The 16,227-nt window shown below is 36.7% G+C and overlaps 1 protein-coding gene across 1 annotated transcript in view; it reads right to left on the bottom strand.

Moving 5' to 3' along the window:
- ITGA4 (integrin subunit alpha 4) overlaps positions 1 to 16,227 on the bottom strand; it is a 34,744-nt gene that overhangs the window by 4,088 nt on the left and 14,429 nt on the right. Inside the window, exons 11-25 of the mRNA XM_059853212.1 lie at positions 15,435 to 15,529; positions 15,033 to 15,123; positions 13,644 to 13,689; positions 13,143 to 13,297; positions 11,657 to 11,811; positions 8,911 to 9,060; positions 7,378 to 7,454; positions 5,029 to 5,179; positions 4,225 to 4,323; positions 3,711 to 3,790; positions 3,292 to 3,378; positions 2,674 to 2,764; positions 1,879 to 1,986; positions 1,555 to 1,674; positions 33 to 152 (exon numbers count right to left, since the gene is read on the bottom strand). Of these exons, the coding sequence (XP_059709195.1) occupies positions 33 to 152; positions 1,555 to 1,674; positions 1,879 to 1,986; positions 2,674 to 2,764; positions 3,292 to 3,378; positions 3,711 to 3,790; positions 4,225 to 4,323; positions 5,029 to 5,179; positions 7,378 to 7,454; positions 8,911 to 9,060; positions 11,657 to 11,811; positions 13,143 to 13,297; positions 13,644 to 13,689; positions 15,033 to 15,123; positions 15,435 to 15,529 (1,625 nt within the window). The remainder of the gene's footprint in view (positions 1 to 32; positions 153 to 1,554; positions 1,675 to 1,878; positions 1,987 to 2,673; positions 2,765 to 3,291; positions 3,379 to 3,710; positions 3,791 to 4,224; positions 4,324 to 5,028; positions 5,180 to 7,377; positions 7,455 to 8,910; positions 9,061 to 11,656; positions 11,812 to 13,142; positions 13,298 to 13,643; positions 13,690 to 15,032; positions 15,124 to 15,434; positions 15,530 to 16,227) is intronic.

The raw sequence follows: 16,227 nt of genomic DNA, 5'->3' as shown, positions 1-16,227 counted from the left end.
TTCCCCTCAAGTATGAAAAATTCATGTGTTACCATTTGTAGAAGTAAAGGAGTAGCCTCCAAATGCAACTGAACTGTTGCTTCTTTTCCACTTTCCATGTTTCCCAGCTTGCAATGTATTTGTAAGCAAAGGCTGTCATTTTTCATGCAGTACTGTACAAGGGAGGGAAAGAATAAAACTTAACTTTATCAACTATATAATCTTAGCATTAAAGACAAGAAGAACTGACTAAAACCAAAGGATTCATGTTTATTCTTGAAAACTCAGGGTATAACTTGAGGTTGGCCATCCATCACTGCCATTCCAGAGGTGCTAAAGGCACAGTAACAAGAGACCAACCTAATTGTTATACAAAACACGTGTCATTTTTATTAAAAATTCAGTTATTTCAAGACTAAAAAAGAACAAGTGTCATAATTCGTTTATACATTTGGGGTTTATTTTTGCACTGTTATTTGAAATTAGCTTTTATCAATAATGATGAATGACAATAACTCTGTGCTCTCCAGTGCAAACAGTGTAATTGGTTGATCCTTACATTTGTACACTGACAACGAGCACCACTTCACACAGCTTTGGAGAAGACAAAAAGCACAAGGCTGTACATGATTATGTTTGTTACATCTTTAACATTACTCTTTATTCAAGACTACCATGCTGAATACTGGCTGGATATTCTAGTGCAGGCTGTATCTCAATCACTGGCTGATATTTCCTGTAATGTAATGCTTACTTAAAAGCCCTAAATTAACAGTTTTTAAAAATAGGCAAGGTTTTTTTGTTGTTTGCATGTTTTTGTTATTTTTTTAAGATGGCAGATTAAATACTGTTGTACTTTATCAAAGACAAGGTGCAGGAAACAGATCTCTATGAGGACAAAGCCTCAGCAGTAAAATAGCAGTTGTGGTTTGGACTGTGCAGTGGAGTGCCTGATCTCCAGCAGGTCTGTGAGCAGGAACAGAGGGAGGAGCTGGAACAGGCCACACATGTATGGCACTCTCCCAGCCTCCTGCACATTTTTAATTGCTTCCCAGCCAAATATGACTTCCACATATTTTGTAATTCTTGACTTCCATTACCTTGTATAGTCTTCCTTGGAATTCAGTTATTTTTAACATTTGGGGGCTTTTTTACCTTGCTCCTGTTAGTTATGTTTGATGGCACTGTTTTGATGAGGAAAAGACAATGAATATTTGATCTGCATACTTCATGTAATTAAAATAAAGCCTGTTTTCCTCTGATGCATCACTTTCTGTTTGTTACTGAATTTCCTCTGCCATTCTGCTTGCCCACTCATTCAGTTCCATACCCCTCTGGCAGTTTTTTGTGGGTGCCTGTCATCCACCCAGACTTCAGCAATGTGTCATTAATCAACTTTCTCAGCTCAGTTCTCACCCCTTTCACTAAAGTCACTTATGACTACCCTGAACTTACCACAGGTCCCACCACACATCCTTGGAAGATGGTTCTGTAACTTCATTATATAAGATACACTCTTTACTTAAGGCTTATCCATACAGTCATTTCCCACTGATGCCAAAAGACAGACCTTACCATGTGCCTCTTAGTAGGCTTTGAAAAGAAAGTGATGACATCCTTTAATATGTTTTCATTTTTTTCTGCTGCAGTACAGTCTCTGGGATATTTATTATAGGAGCAGTGTCCAGCTGTTGTCTGAAAATAAATATAAGGTCATTATTAAAATTTGATTTCCAGAAGTCTGAAAAACATGGGGCTGAAGATGTTCCTGTTCCAGTTCACTCTGCTTCACCATGGCTAGCAAATGCAACACAGACTGAGGACCTAGCTGACTTCGTTCTGCTTCTCTTTTTCACTGAGTTCATACAGCTACTAATACATTAATTAGCCCTTGCTTACCTTGATATCCAATGGGTTGAATAACTTGAAGTCCCTGGGTGGAAAAGCATTTGGTATCATTATTTCCAAGCTGGTATTTGGAGACATGCTTGGTCCTACACTGATAACCTTGTGGGGAAGAGGGGAAGAGTTCAACAGTTAAAACTCCAAGGGCAGCTATTCAGGGAACAAAACTGCACATATATAAATACATAAAAGTGCACAGAATGGGGTGGCAGCTGCTCTGTGTGCTGTCACAAAAGTGGATTTTGTGCTAGGAGTGTTAACATCTTGTTCATTCATTCTGTGGGCTTACCGAGCCCTTCCCTCCTCCAAAGCTGATGAGTAAGTAGTGCTAATCTGTGATGAGTACCTGAGGTCATGCAGACTGCCTGCCAGGAGAGTATGCAAAAGGAACTAGGAGAGATTTGTGTCCAAACTCCTGCTTTCAATCCACTGAGGACAAGTTTCATGCTATAGGTACTCTTACAAGAAGCTCCTAACTCTTTTTTCTTACCATAATTCCTTTTAAAGTGCTCCTGAAAGGAAGAAGTGGCAACTCAGAACTGCTCTACCATTTTCAATCCTGCTTGTGTTACGGAATTTTTCTCTGATCACGCAGTGGAAGATTTGCCAGGCCAGAAAAAGTTTACTAAGCGGGATTAACAGCAACTCCCCATCACTAATGCACAAAAATTACTCATGGTGCCCTTGTACTCTTAAAAGCTTCCTTACTGACTGTCTAGACTATGATTAGATGCACTAAACATTAACCTTCAAACAAGGATGGCAGAGTTTACAAAGGAAACCTCTTACATGGAAAGTGAAGTTGATATTTTCCTTCATACATGTCACTGCTGAATCTTTCTCTTCTGCTCCATAAACAAATGAGGTTGGTGACACAAACCTACAATGGTTTAGAAATTGTTAATAAACAGAATTCCTATATATCATTAGCATAACTTTCTGCTTCATGCTACCTCCAGTAAGACTGGCTGTAAGAAAATACCCAAGTTTGCTTTTAAGTAGATTTTCTTCTGAAAAAGGCAGAAGAATCATAAAAAGTCACAAATCCTCACCAAAGCTACGCTCCATGGATGCCCCACAACAAACCCAGATCATGGCTCATGTTAAGCAAGGAATATGAGGATCTGCTCTGATTAAACACATCTTTCTGGAAAAAATATTCCACTTTTTAAAACATGTTAGTCTGTTCAGAGACAAGTTTGAAGCACCACAGATCCCAATGGTCTCACCTCACAGTAGTGGAAAAAAACTCTTACAAGTGTCTAAGTCAGAGCCCAGGACAGCTGTGCTGAGTCAGTCCCAGGAATTTTTAGCTAGATCACACTTCTGCTTAAAAACTCAGTGAATTTAGAACAGTAACAAGAGAACAGTTCTGTGATGTGCAGGCAATACCAACAGGGGACTCACCCATGAGTATTTAACTCGATCTCATATTTTAGAGGTATAGGTAAATTCAGTGTGTTATCCAGCAACATGTTCCCATCTTCATTTTTACTACAAAAATGCAAAGAGAAAAATCTGTGTTGAAGGCACCATCATAAGCTATACACTATTTCTGTAAAAAATACTAACCAGACCTTCCAGCTTATTAGAATAAATATATTTAATTGGTAACAACATGTCAGGCATTAATGCCCCCCACATTTTTTACAGGCAGAAACCTACTAATTATTTAAATATCTATCACCTATTTTTTTTGGTAGTGTCTCTTTATTTGATTTGCAGCCAATTTACTTCCTTGCAATCCTGCTTTGCTAAGCCTTTCCAGTTATCTGTTTTCCAAAGCTAGTAGTATTTTTCATTGAGCCATTTTTATGAGACTTTACCAGGTAGCATTAACGATGATGTTGAGATCCTCATCTGCTCTGGTTAACGAGCTTGCATCCAAGAGGAAACTATAATCCAGCTGTAGAACAAATAAAATTTTCCTTATATTAAATGATAGTGTAAGTTGACACAGTTTCAATGCAAATATTTTATTAAGCTCATTTAGAATTCCCTGCCCTAAAAAATTCAGAACTAAGGAAATACTTGCTTTTTGTGTCTTCTAGTCCCTTCCTATTGACCTAACCCATATGTCCATGGCATTAGTCAGCCCTCTTGTCTAGAAGCCAAGCACAATCAGTCAGTGCACAATACAAACACTGTTGGCCTTTAATGAATTATTCCAGGGAGTGTTTAAGCAATTAATTTAAAAGTAGCAGAAGAGATACAGACACCAACATGATAAGAGATGTTAGTTGGGAATGAAGACGAGATTCAGAGATTTTTTCCCCCTGTGAAAATCCTTATAACATATTTAGGGTGTTTCTAAAGCTAGGAACTCCATTTTCAGCTTACCTTTGAGTTGTGATCCACATATAAATAGCCAACACTGCACTCAAGTGTCACTGCATTAATTTCTTTATCTAATACTGCACAATGTATCTGTTTTTCTTCCTAAAATAAAGGACAAGTTATTAAAATTAAAAAGGTGGTTTTTTTCAGACACTTCAGATTACATGCACACACTAAAATTGGGTGCTTTATATTTTCCTGAACCAGGTGTTTGTTATTTCACTGATGCCAATATCCAGGACATCCATGACCACTTTCACAGAACAGATTATATTGATTATTGTATCAGTTACTTCATCTGCTTCTTGCTTTTACTGAAGCTAAGGCAAGTGCACCAGACCCAGAGCCACCCACGTTAAAAGCCAACTCACAAAGGTGGGTCTGGGGGATTCTACATGGAGAACAGTTATTTTTAAAAGGCAGAAAGAGAGCACAGTTAGATTTATGACTTTTTATAGGCTTGTGTATTTGGGAAATATTCTGTGATATCTTTGAGATCACTGAAAACATGACCATCAGCCAAAAAGCCAGCTGTAATGTCCTGAAAATATTTTAAAACTTTTTTTTATTATTTATTTTAGTTGTTACTGAATTTATGTAAATCATCTGTATTGATTAAATTGCACTTGATTTAGGTAGCTAGAAGTCTAAGAGTCTAAAAATTGATGTTTTGGCAGATTTTGATGAAGGGTCATAGGTTCAGTATCTAAAGAAACTCAACAATTCATAAACATAATTTGAAAAACACCAGGCTGAAAAAGAAAAATATCAAAGGATTACTGTTTGAGGGATTCTTTTTTTCCTTACCAATTCTAGAACTCGAATGTAATAAAGACCTTTAGGGATCTGAACATGGAGGAGAGTTTCATATGCATCATCTCCAACATTTAGCAGAGAAATGTTCAACAATAAAGTCTTCACACTTCCAACACCCAGGAACGTTTTCTTATCATGAGGCCTATAAAAATAATTGTAATGTAAATGGACAGTAATTTCAGAAACAGCCTGTAGGCAAAGCTGCTCTTTTAGGTAGTTTCAGTTGGTTCTGACAAAGCTCAGCTGGAGATGTAAGGGGAGGCTTTACTCAATTCTGTGACTAAGGAACAAGACCAGTTTTGTGATGGCCACCCCTAAAGGCTGAAGTGGTTAATGAGAGAGCAAGGGAATTGTCATCAGTCCACTTGTGCTCCTGGCCTTTACAAGAGCAGTCCTTTCCTTAACAGGCCAGAATAGCAAGTATCCCTGCTACAGTACTTCCAGACATTATTTCAACATTCACTCTTTGCACCCAAGGTGTGGGACTGAGTTAACAAGAAGAGGGGCACAGTGAACATGCCTCTCTTCTGATCTATGTAATGTTCTATATTCGTGTTACAAGTACAGACACCCTATCAGGGGCTAAAAGTAAACTTCAGCTTGACATTAAAGTTTAATTAAGACTTGCAGAAAGGGTGCCTAGAAATAGACATTTATCAGATATTCTGGCTCGAAACCAAAGCATTAGTCACTGAACACCTTTGGGAAAGAAGCTGGCACTTACAAAAGCAACAGAAGGCAAAAGCACTGCATAAGCAGATAGGTTCCAAGACAAAAGCAAATTAAAGAAAAACACAATGTTAACATTTTGGTAGCTTGTCAAGTTTAGGTTAAATTGGAACGTTGTTTTAGCACTTATATACCCACCACTCACTCCTCTTACCCACGTTAAAGCCAAGCTCATTAACAATATGCTGTCACAAAGATGCCTCCCAGCTTAACACACAAGTACACAAAAGCACCAGGTGCACATCTGGGACTACAACAAAGCTGAACTAGAGCTTTTCCCTGGTAATCATATTTCATTCTTCATTAAAAAATGCATGATGCAGACTAGAAACTTACAGAGCAGGCCAAAATCTAAGCAATTTAAACAAAACATGATAGTGTATACATGAGGACTTGCTACTCAGTAAATAAAGCATTACATTGCCATCCCTATTTGATTTCATTCTTTTAAAGCCAAAGGTGTTTGCTCTGCTCTTCAAGGATAATGAATGCATTCTGTCAAGACAAAATAAATTATCACTTCACAGCTAACTAGTTTTTAATCGAGATTCTAGGGGCACAAGGTAATTTAAGGTGATACTTCACACTTTATCAAGATATTTAGACTATTTATTTACACTGCAAATCTGCTACTGGGCCTAATGTCAAGCAGATATGTTGTAATCTGTTTTTCTTTCTTAGAGCTTGGAAGTGCTTACAAAACTGCACTTCTAATGTCACGAATGAAAATGCTGCACAGCCATTCTTTCTGAGAAGTTTATGAAAAAATAACCATCCAGCCTAAGAAAATGAAAGGTAACATGTTAAAATGGGCAGAAAGATTCTCATCTTACTCTGAAATCTATGAGGATGACAGTTTGTGCTCAGGATCACACAGGTGGGATTAATCTGCAATAGGTGACTGTCAGCATCTTTTGATGCCATTTTAGGTTGTTCAACCTAGTATTTTCATTTCAGTAGAATCAACTTTAAAAGTGATGAGTGACCCAAGAAAATCCAAGTTACATGTAAAATATCTAAATAGCTGAAATTCACAACAGCTACAATTCCTCTTTGTGCTCACCTGTAGTCCTTACTTTATAATAGTCAATAAAGAAAAATGTTGTGATGATAAAACACAACTTAAAACAATTAAGTGTCCCTTTTATATAGAATATTATACCTTCAGTTTTATACTGCTGATTGAGACTTCATCCAGTGCAAGTACACTATAGCCAGAAAGAGCAGCAGAAATAACCAACAGCTTGTCAATTTTACAATTTCAGTTATGATGGCTGCATACTGAGTATGCATTGTGCAGGGTTATCTTAGCCCAGTTATATATGAAGTGTAGAACACAAATTTATGGGGTTTTTTAAGATGTATTTTTTGACTGTAAAATCTTCTAATTATGCAATAACAGTTCTTCAATCATATAGATTTCTGTTACATTTTCTGGAAGATTTATGATTTACAAATAGTCTTCAATTAAGAAGCTTTACTTCTTCTTTCTTTCAGGGAGTCCTGAGAATTCGTAGATTACTGTAATTTCTATACAAAAGATCAAAGAATAATTTAAATAAAATCTTACTAAATCTTGTCCAAAAAAAAATGAAAGCTACATTTACTTACTTTGGAAAAACAACTCTTCCAGAAACTCTCAAGTCAGCTGAACAATTTTCTTGGGAGCAAAATCTTGCAAAAATAAACTGTAAAAGCCAAATTAAAAAAAAAAAATTTAAAAGGCACTTCAGAGTCTTATGCTTCCAACAGTAACAGTATTTCCAGAGAAAGAAACCCATCACCTAGTAACTAAGCCCCAGGAAGTGTCTAATAGCTCTTACTGCTAACATCCAATTCAATCAGGCTATGATTTTCCATTTTCCAAACACATTCTGTGCATCCAGAGTAACAGTGAAGAGGCTTTCCAGACTCAGTCTGGCACAGTGAAACCTGTGGGTGTATGTTCAGACAATTTTTACAGCAGTACACAAGCAGGGCAGAACGTTTTAGAAGATCCAGAACTGATGTCTGTGCAGTCTCTCCTATAATACAGCACACTAATTTTTGCAAGAGTTTAATTACACAAGATTACTTGTGTAATTAAACTCTTGCAAAAATTAATGTGCTGTATTACTTACTGTTAGAAAGGTGTGGTGAGAGCAGAGACACCATGAGTTGCAGGTGTCCATGTCTTGGTTATCAGTAATGTTATAGAGCCCATTTCTGTCACTGCTCATTCAACATCACCCTCTTTCTTTCTTTTTATCTCTGATGTTTCTAAAAATTTTGAATGAAAATGAGAAGCCAAGCACGTCATTTAAAAGAAGCTCTTACATAATCTTGGGAGTTCTGATGGCCAACTGTATCTCAGTTAGAGAAATCACAGAGAAAGCTGAGCTGGAAGGGACCCATCAGGATCACTGAGTCCAGCTCCTGGCCCTGCACAGGACAGCCCCAAGAGTCACAGCCTGTGCCTGAGAGCATGGTCCAAACACTTCTGGAACTCAGGCTTGGTGCTCTGACCACTCTTCTGGGGAGCTTACCATTGTGAAAAGTTAAAAATTCAGCACATTCTGACTTTCACTGAAGTCAAAGTCTCTTAATAAGCTGGGATTTTTTGGGAAAAAAGGTTAATTTCATAATTACTTAAAGGATAAAGAATATACTCTTCCTTTCCCCTCACAGCCTTGATAACCTGTAGTACCTTTACAGAACTAATATTTCAGCAATATCAACACTTCCAGATTACTACCAACATGATATTGTGTATTTAACACAGAAACAATTTTAAAGTACAATTTTATGTTGGAAAGTGACTCATACTGTGTAGTTGAATGGATATTTCAAAGAGTGAATTTCTTATATGGGTTCTGAGATGTAGAGTACTATTTATGCTGGCAAGTTCTGTGCACATACCTTCTTTATTTTTAAATCATAATACAGATGGTATACAAGTGCTGCAAAGATTTTTGTTTTAGCAAAAAATGAGGCATTTTTTTAGCATTCTGGTTTATTAATTAATATCAAGACACAATCCCTAGGTGTAGGTCTAGAAAATAAATTCTTTTGCATGCAATGAATCAGTGAAGCTTTTTTTAACTGGAGATTAAAACCTGAATATTTACTCACTGCATTGGAGAAAAAGAGAACTCATACACTAACCTTGCTTTTTATAACATCTTTTTCTTTCCTGCGTTGAAGAACAGGCTGAAGTGGTGAAAACTCTTGAACATTTCTTTTCTGTAGAACATGATGCCCCAGATGATAACTCGCTTCAACATGTACAGGAGTCAAGATATCCCTTACATCTTTCTACGAAAATTGGAAACCTAATGAGTTAATCATATAAGACAAAACATGTATGCTTATGTTTTAAAGATACAAGGTTGCCCAGAACTCACTAAAACAGCAAAACCTATTTTCCACATGTAAAATAATTCTATTTGGCTAATACACTTTCCCAGACATCTTTGTTGCTGAAGGAGGCAATCAGAAATACATAAAAGCACAATATGTTCAATGACAGCATCACTCATTTCAGAATGGATGATTTTTCCAGGATAAGAAATCTTACTGAAGAGGGAGCCTACTTCTGTCAACAATCCTGCCTCACACTCCTGTGAAAGGCTGCACTGCCCAGGCAGAAAAACAGGCAAAGCTGGCTAAAATGAAGAAAAGTAACCAGTGAGACCAGAGAAACCCAAGGGGTATTTACATACAAAATCAAAAGGAGTTCTCCCACAGTACAACTAAATCAACTTGGGACTGCATTTTATTTTTCTGCCCCTTTATTTCCCATTCTGTATTAAGATTGAGCTCCTCAATAAATGACTATTTTGCACATGAAGCCTTGCCTGTGTAGGAATGTTCAGATCAGAGCCCCACCCACCTACTTGTGAAAACTGAACAGCTTGAAGCACCAACAGTAGCAAACCTGATTAAATTACTCCCTAAGTGTAGGGGATAGACAGACACTGATTGTCCTTCCACATGGCCACTGTTTTAATTCTTATCTGCAAGCTTGTGTTGGCCAAATCACATATTATCTAATTTGTAATAATTTTCCACAAGGTCTTCTCTGCATCTGCTTTATATTACTTCCATTATACTAATTAGCTATTAATTAGCCTTTACTCAAAATACATAAAATTTATATTGTCTCTTGCAAGGACTGCATTTGACAGACATTCACACTTACTTAACTTTAGGAGCTTCATACAAGAAACCTCAGTGGGTGGAAGGAGATGCTTATAATGCTATTAATTAAGAATTGAAGAGAAAAGTGAATTCTATGGAGGAAAAAACCCCTAATGATGGACTATAGGAAGTGATGAGGCAAATCAATTCCTTCCTCCTACACAAATACCTGCTGATGCTGGTACAGCAATCTGTACAAGGTCAGCTGTCAATCACATCTCCATTAGTTTACAAAACTCTTATAAAGTAAGTGGCAATTTGCCATTGCTCCTGCAAGCAACATTCACTTAGGTGCAACTATCAGTTGAGATGCATCTGGGAAATTTTCCAGTAGGTAACATAAGCTTTCCTTTCTACCCTGAAGCTTTGTGATGAAGAATTGGCTTCTAATCATGTCACAAACAAAAAAAAAAAAAAAAAAGGGAAATCAAGGAAGAAGAAAAATACACTGAAGAATATTTCCCTGCAGGTTTTTTTTGTAGCTGCAGAAAATAAAATTTATTTTCCAGCTTTTGTGCAGGATCAACTGCATCGGTCACCTTGATAGATGTTTGTTTCAAAAGGTCACAGAATTGCTACCTTGAGGATTTCAAAGAAAATGTTAGGCAAACTAGTCCATTATTTTATTGCCCTTATTTCCCCTTACATCTACATAGTCCCTCTCTTCCCTCCTAGATAAGGTCTGACAGGAGAGAAGTCTGTTTTTTCTGAGTTTAATAAAATGTGGTTCCTTTGTGTCCACTGATTTTTATTGTTTGTTGTGGTTTAGGACTTCCAAGTTTTTCCAAAATTTTTGCTTTGGAGGACAAGCTTCTAAGATGCCTGATAGAATAAAAGTGATTAATTTTTTTCTTGTTAATTGAATGGCCTTAAAAATATTATATCCTTGTCCTGATTATAGGTTTTATTCCATTTTCAAGACAAGTCCCCCATTCATCTTTCAGAGGGATAGGTCATGCATGAGTGCTCTTCCTACCCTATTTCCACCTTCAGGCTATGGGTGAGTGAGTGCTGCATCCCTTGAAGGGGAAAAATCAAGCAAGCCCAAGCAATGCTGTTCTTCAAACCCTGCTAGCCTTTGGCTCCTTGCAGCAAATTCACCAAGCACACCACACTATAAACCTTGAACTACAGACTTTTCTAGCAATCATCTTCATTTCACTTCCTATGGATCAAGATTGGGTTCTTTCCTTTTTAGCTGAGTCTACTTTATCTACTCACAGTAAAAACAGAAGCAAAACCATACACGTGTTCTTTGGTATAGTTACAGATGACAAAACATAAAAATTACAAGCTTTAAGACTTTGCATTAAGAAGCACATAAGAAAGTTCCATCAGAAATGTTCAGCAGAATATGAATGTTCTATCTTCATGGTTGCTCCAAACCAACCTGAATCTATATATGATCTATCATGCATAAAAATGATGAAAAAATTTCAAGAATGCTCAAGGTCCAACCTAATCACTGTGGTTATTATTATTATTATACATCTCACTGATGTAAGAGATAGCAGACCTACTGACTTCCTCAGAGAAAGCTGAGAAAGCATCAGAATTAAAATATATTAACTGTGGAAGTTCTGAATACAAATATTTCACTTCCAAAATAATGTGATGCAATTATAAACAGAATATGTTCTTTTGCAGCAGGTCTGCTTTTCAAAGGAGAACAAAGGATTTACAAGACAATACATACTGAAAACTACATTACCCTCATAAATGCTGGATGATCTTTGCAGGCAGTAATATTGCTGTAAATCTTTACTTTTCCTGAGATTGTGTCATATGTTCCATTGGAGGAAAAATAAAATCTTGCTTGTGTATCCTCTTTTCTGTTCACGTCAACACTCAGATTATAAAGCAACACTACAAAATAAAACCCAGTTAAAATAAAGGTTACAAATCTTTAAGTGTTGCAATCTTAATGAGTTTATGGTAGAAACTACAATTTCTGACTCACTTCCATAAGATTATTCTGTAACATCCATTTTAAAATGCTCTGCTTAAAAACACTGACATAAATCCATACTAAGAGAAACTTCTAGTACCCTGAAAATTGCTTCATGGCTGTTCCCTAATATAAGCATTTACATCAGGGATAGTTTATCATTTTCTACCCAAATCTATTTATAGAAAACCCACTTCAGTTAGTTACAGGGCTGACAGTAACTTACAACAAACACTTAAGTCAACTAACACTGATAAATACTGTTTAACTTCACAGTTTTTTCTATTTAAGTTAGCATGAATTGCTATGGTAACAAGTTGCAAACAAGTTTCAGAGCATTACAGATCTGTTACTTCTAATTTTTTGCCAAGGGTTAGGTTATCTACAATTTCTACTAGTACTTTTTTAAAATTAAAAAGTCTTATGTACAAGTCCAGCAAGGGTGACCCAGTCAGACAGCTCATGTTTCAAAATGATTCTGTGTTTCAAAAGACCTGATAAAGATCAAAAGACACATAACTTTACAGTTCATCACTGCATGTGTTCTCTGTAACATGCTCCCTAAGGTTACTGTCTGTTCTCACCCAGAAGAGTTGAGCAATTTAATTTTATATACCATGTACTTGCAGGGCTGTTTGCAGTTTACAAATAGCACATGACAAGTAGGTTAAAAGCACTCAGGCAATACAGTCAAATTTAGACAGTAAATTATGTTCAATTAATTCACCATGAATATTCCCTCTGAAAGACACCACTTCTAGCAATACCAGTTTTTTGCCAAAAGCAAAATAGGCATTATATAAAATACAATTCAAGATTTATTTTTCAGTAATTTTGGTGGGACTCCTCCTCTTTCACAAAGTGCCCCACAATGGTATGATCAGCTGCTTGAGCTGGTTTGTGAAGGAATGTTTTCTCTCTGTTGCTGAGTGGAAGGCAGCATCCTCCAGCAGTCCCATCTGGTTTGGTCCATGCCTGAGAAGATTGCTCTTAGAGGACATCTACACATCATCCTTTTAATGCTGCTGTCTCTCCAAAGAACTCCAGCAGCTCTAGCAGGGTGTTATGTGCTGTTATTCCACATTGAACAGAAGTGTAATGGCCTGATGTTATGGGGTAATCATGATATAAAAAAGGTATCCATGACATAAAAAAGGTATCCATGTTTTCAGCTTTTCATTTTATACTGAAGTCAGATTACTGGTCTTAAAATCAATACATACAGTGGATTATTTTTCCAGTAGCTTACCAATATAACCAGGCACCTCTCGTCCTCTATAGGTAAAGCAGATCTTCAAATTCATACAGGTGGCAGGCTGCTCATTTTCCATGCAGTCTAAATTAGTTCGATTTATTGAATTAGAATGTTTCAAAGAGGCTTCAACAATTATCACTGGTTTTGTTCTAAGAATAGAAAAGAGTAACACAAATAATGTTCAGATGTAGCTTAAAGAATCTCTGCAAAAACTAACCATCCCTGACAATCTAGTTTTATATTTTAGAATTATAATTTTAAAGTTACCTGCATTTTTTACTTTTACCTCAAAAAGTCACAGAATTTCATTTTCATATTTTCAATGTGTTTACTTAAATGTTTCATTTGTAGAGGTTTATAGAGCCTAATGAGTGAACTTAAAGATACCAAGAATATAATGAGGTTAAATTAAACAATTGAGTTTTAATAAATTCCACAAAAAAAATACAGTTAAATTGTATGATCTTCAGAAGTACTGAAACGTAGCAATCTCACCTCAGCACCACAGCAGAATCAGAGAGAAATGCACCAACTGCTACATCTGCACAAAGAGAATGTATTTATAAGCATAATTTGTCAACAGGAATTACTTCTCAGGTACAAGCATGTTATAGCATATTCACCTTTTGGAGATTATTATAGCACCATTTGCCCTTTATTTACAAGAAGGGATATACTAGTATTCAAAGACAGCTCCTCAAATACTTTTGCACTGTCCTAAATGCTGCATGCTGATTTGCTGGACTTGCAGATATTGATAATGTGATGATTTGATTTCTAGTCTACATTTAAGTGGTTGATGCTGAAGGACAACTCAGCCAAGTAGGAGATACTTGCCTTCTTCTCTATAGATATTCATGCATGTGCACATCCAGATGCTGCTACACATGCACATACATACTGGGTTTAGATAAATAACTGATTTGCTTATGTCTATTTTATGTATGAAATTAGACATAGACACAGAGAGAGAGAGAGAGAGAAGTATTTCCTTTGTTCCAAAAGAACTGAAACCTATTCATGCAAGAAGAAAAGAAATACAGACAGTGCATATACCTCTCAAACGAGGTGCAAAAGTGAATTGTCAGATGACTAAATGATAAAAGGGCCTGAGGATGTGACTGCCAGATTAGTAACCAACAGCTGACCTGGGAGCAGACTACTTGTAACCTGCCCTTTAGGCCAGCATTACAAATTAACCTGGATAACATTTCTGTGGACAGAGCCAGAACACACAACATGGCAACTTTGTGCTTTTACACCCCCAAGTGCAGGACAGACATACCTGACCTGAACTAAAACTTATCTGCAAAATGTCAGAATGTTTGGATGATATGTATAAAGCAATGAATATATACTTGGCACCAAGTTAGCACTACTTTGCCATGGCCACAAGAACTCCACAATGGTCTTAGCTCAATGCCATGAGCCCTAAGTGGGGTTACAGTATTGTTCACTCAGACTGAGAGTCAAGGAGCCCATGACTCCTGTCAGAATCCAGACACTGGGAAGGCCAGCAATATATTTAGGTTGGCACACTAGACTGGACAACAAACATGCTTCCAGTGGCCAAAGCAGCTCATTGTGACATTTGTAGTTGAGATGCCTGCTTAAAAAATATAAATCACATTTCTCTTCCCCTTGTGCACTATGATTTCACTATTACATTGTTCTCAGTCCTTAAATAATAGTTAGGTGACCGTGAAAACTGACTGCCTGGCCTCAGCTTTACCTCTTCTTTTTCTTCCCAAAATATGAGATGTGACATGCCATCTCAATAACAGATTCTGCTTCTGTTAAAAGTATAAATCAGCACAGTAGGGTTGTTCCCTCTGAATTTCTATTCTTTTAAAAATTAAAAATAAACAAAATTGCTTAATTTACCTTGATAACCATTGTTATCTACATCAATGCCACTTGATATGGATTGTCCAAACATGCTTAAAGAATTACTGACTTCTTTTCCTTGTATTCTCTGAAGAGAAAAATATAAAAGAGAAAATTATTCTTGGAAAGCTAATCTCTGAGTTACAATTTCCAATGAAAAATATTAGCAGAACAATCCTGCTGCTGAACTTAAATCCCATTAACCTTTCTTAAAGCTCCCAAAACAATTTTTTTCTCTCTTACAGGTTATATTATGACTGGAAATCACAGACCACATAAAAATTTTCTGAAGTCTTTTAATATACTTCAGATGGTCAGACTGCTAAATGAAGGGAAAACCCTCTCAGAGTTAAACTTGGGGTTTTTCTGGATTGGGTATTTTGCAGTGAAAAAGCATACCTGTGAAAATGATGGTGTTATTCCATCTTTCCTGCCATTGTATATATAAATAGCCCCTTTCAGATTATCTTCTTGTGGAGCCCCAATTGCCACATCTGTGGAAAAACAATTCAGCAATGATCATGGACTAGGAAATATGACCACTGACCAGCTGAAGAAATGCAAATCTTGATGCATGCAATGCCAGACCAGATTTACTTGCCTGAATTCAAAGGCAGTGTTGAACACAGATACAAAGCAAACAGAAACAATACAAACCAGCTCAGCAATCTGATTCTACCTTCATTACTATGTGTGAAATGAAAAGCAACAATCACATACTGCCACTTTGTTAAAGACTAAGTCTATTTCTAGCAATGCCAATTTCGACCTTCAGAGGTTAAAAGGTTACCATGAAAGAAGGCAAAATCATTATGATCTTAAAAAAAAGAGGAAAAAACAAGCTTTATATTTATGGAACAGTGATGATTTTCCTGCTCTTCCCACATGGATTAAGTCAATGAAACACAAGTACTCTTACTACAGTGCCCAAAATGATCCATTTATTTTTCTATGAATTATCCATAATAGTTAATAATAAGCTTGGAAAGGCATTTAACAAGGAAATGAAGGTAGCTGGTTGGTACAAAGGGATATGTTTTATGCCTAGATGACCTAATCCCAGAGGGGTGTGGCAACTCATAACAAACTGAATGAACCAATCCACCCCCAACAGCCCTTACCAAAAACTGCCATGGTTCAAATAGCCAGAGGCTGTTAACCAAGCAGTGGAGGGAGGGATTATGTACACCAT

Source organism: Haemorhous mexicanus, chromosome 8, assembly GCF_027477595.1.
Source record: "Haemorhous mexicanus isolate bHaeMex1 chromosome 8, bHaeMex1.pri, whole genome shotgun sequence".
NCBI classification, from domain to species: domain Eukaryota; kingdom Metazoa; phylum Chordata; class Aves; order Passeriformes; family Fringillidae; genus Haemorhous; species Haemorhous mexicanus.
The sequence above is the reverse complement of the archived record's forward strand: the minus strand, read 5'-3'. Positions and strand labels throughout refer to the sequence as shown.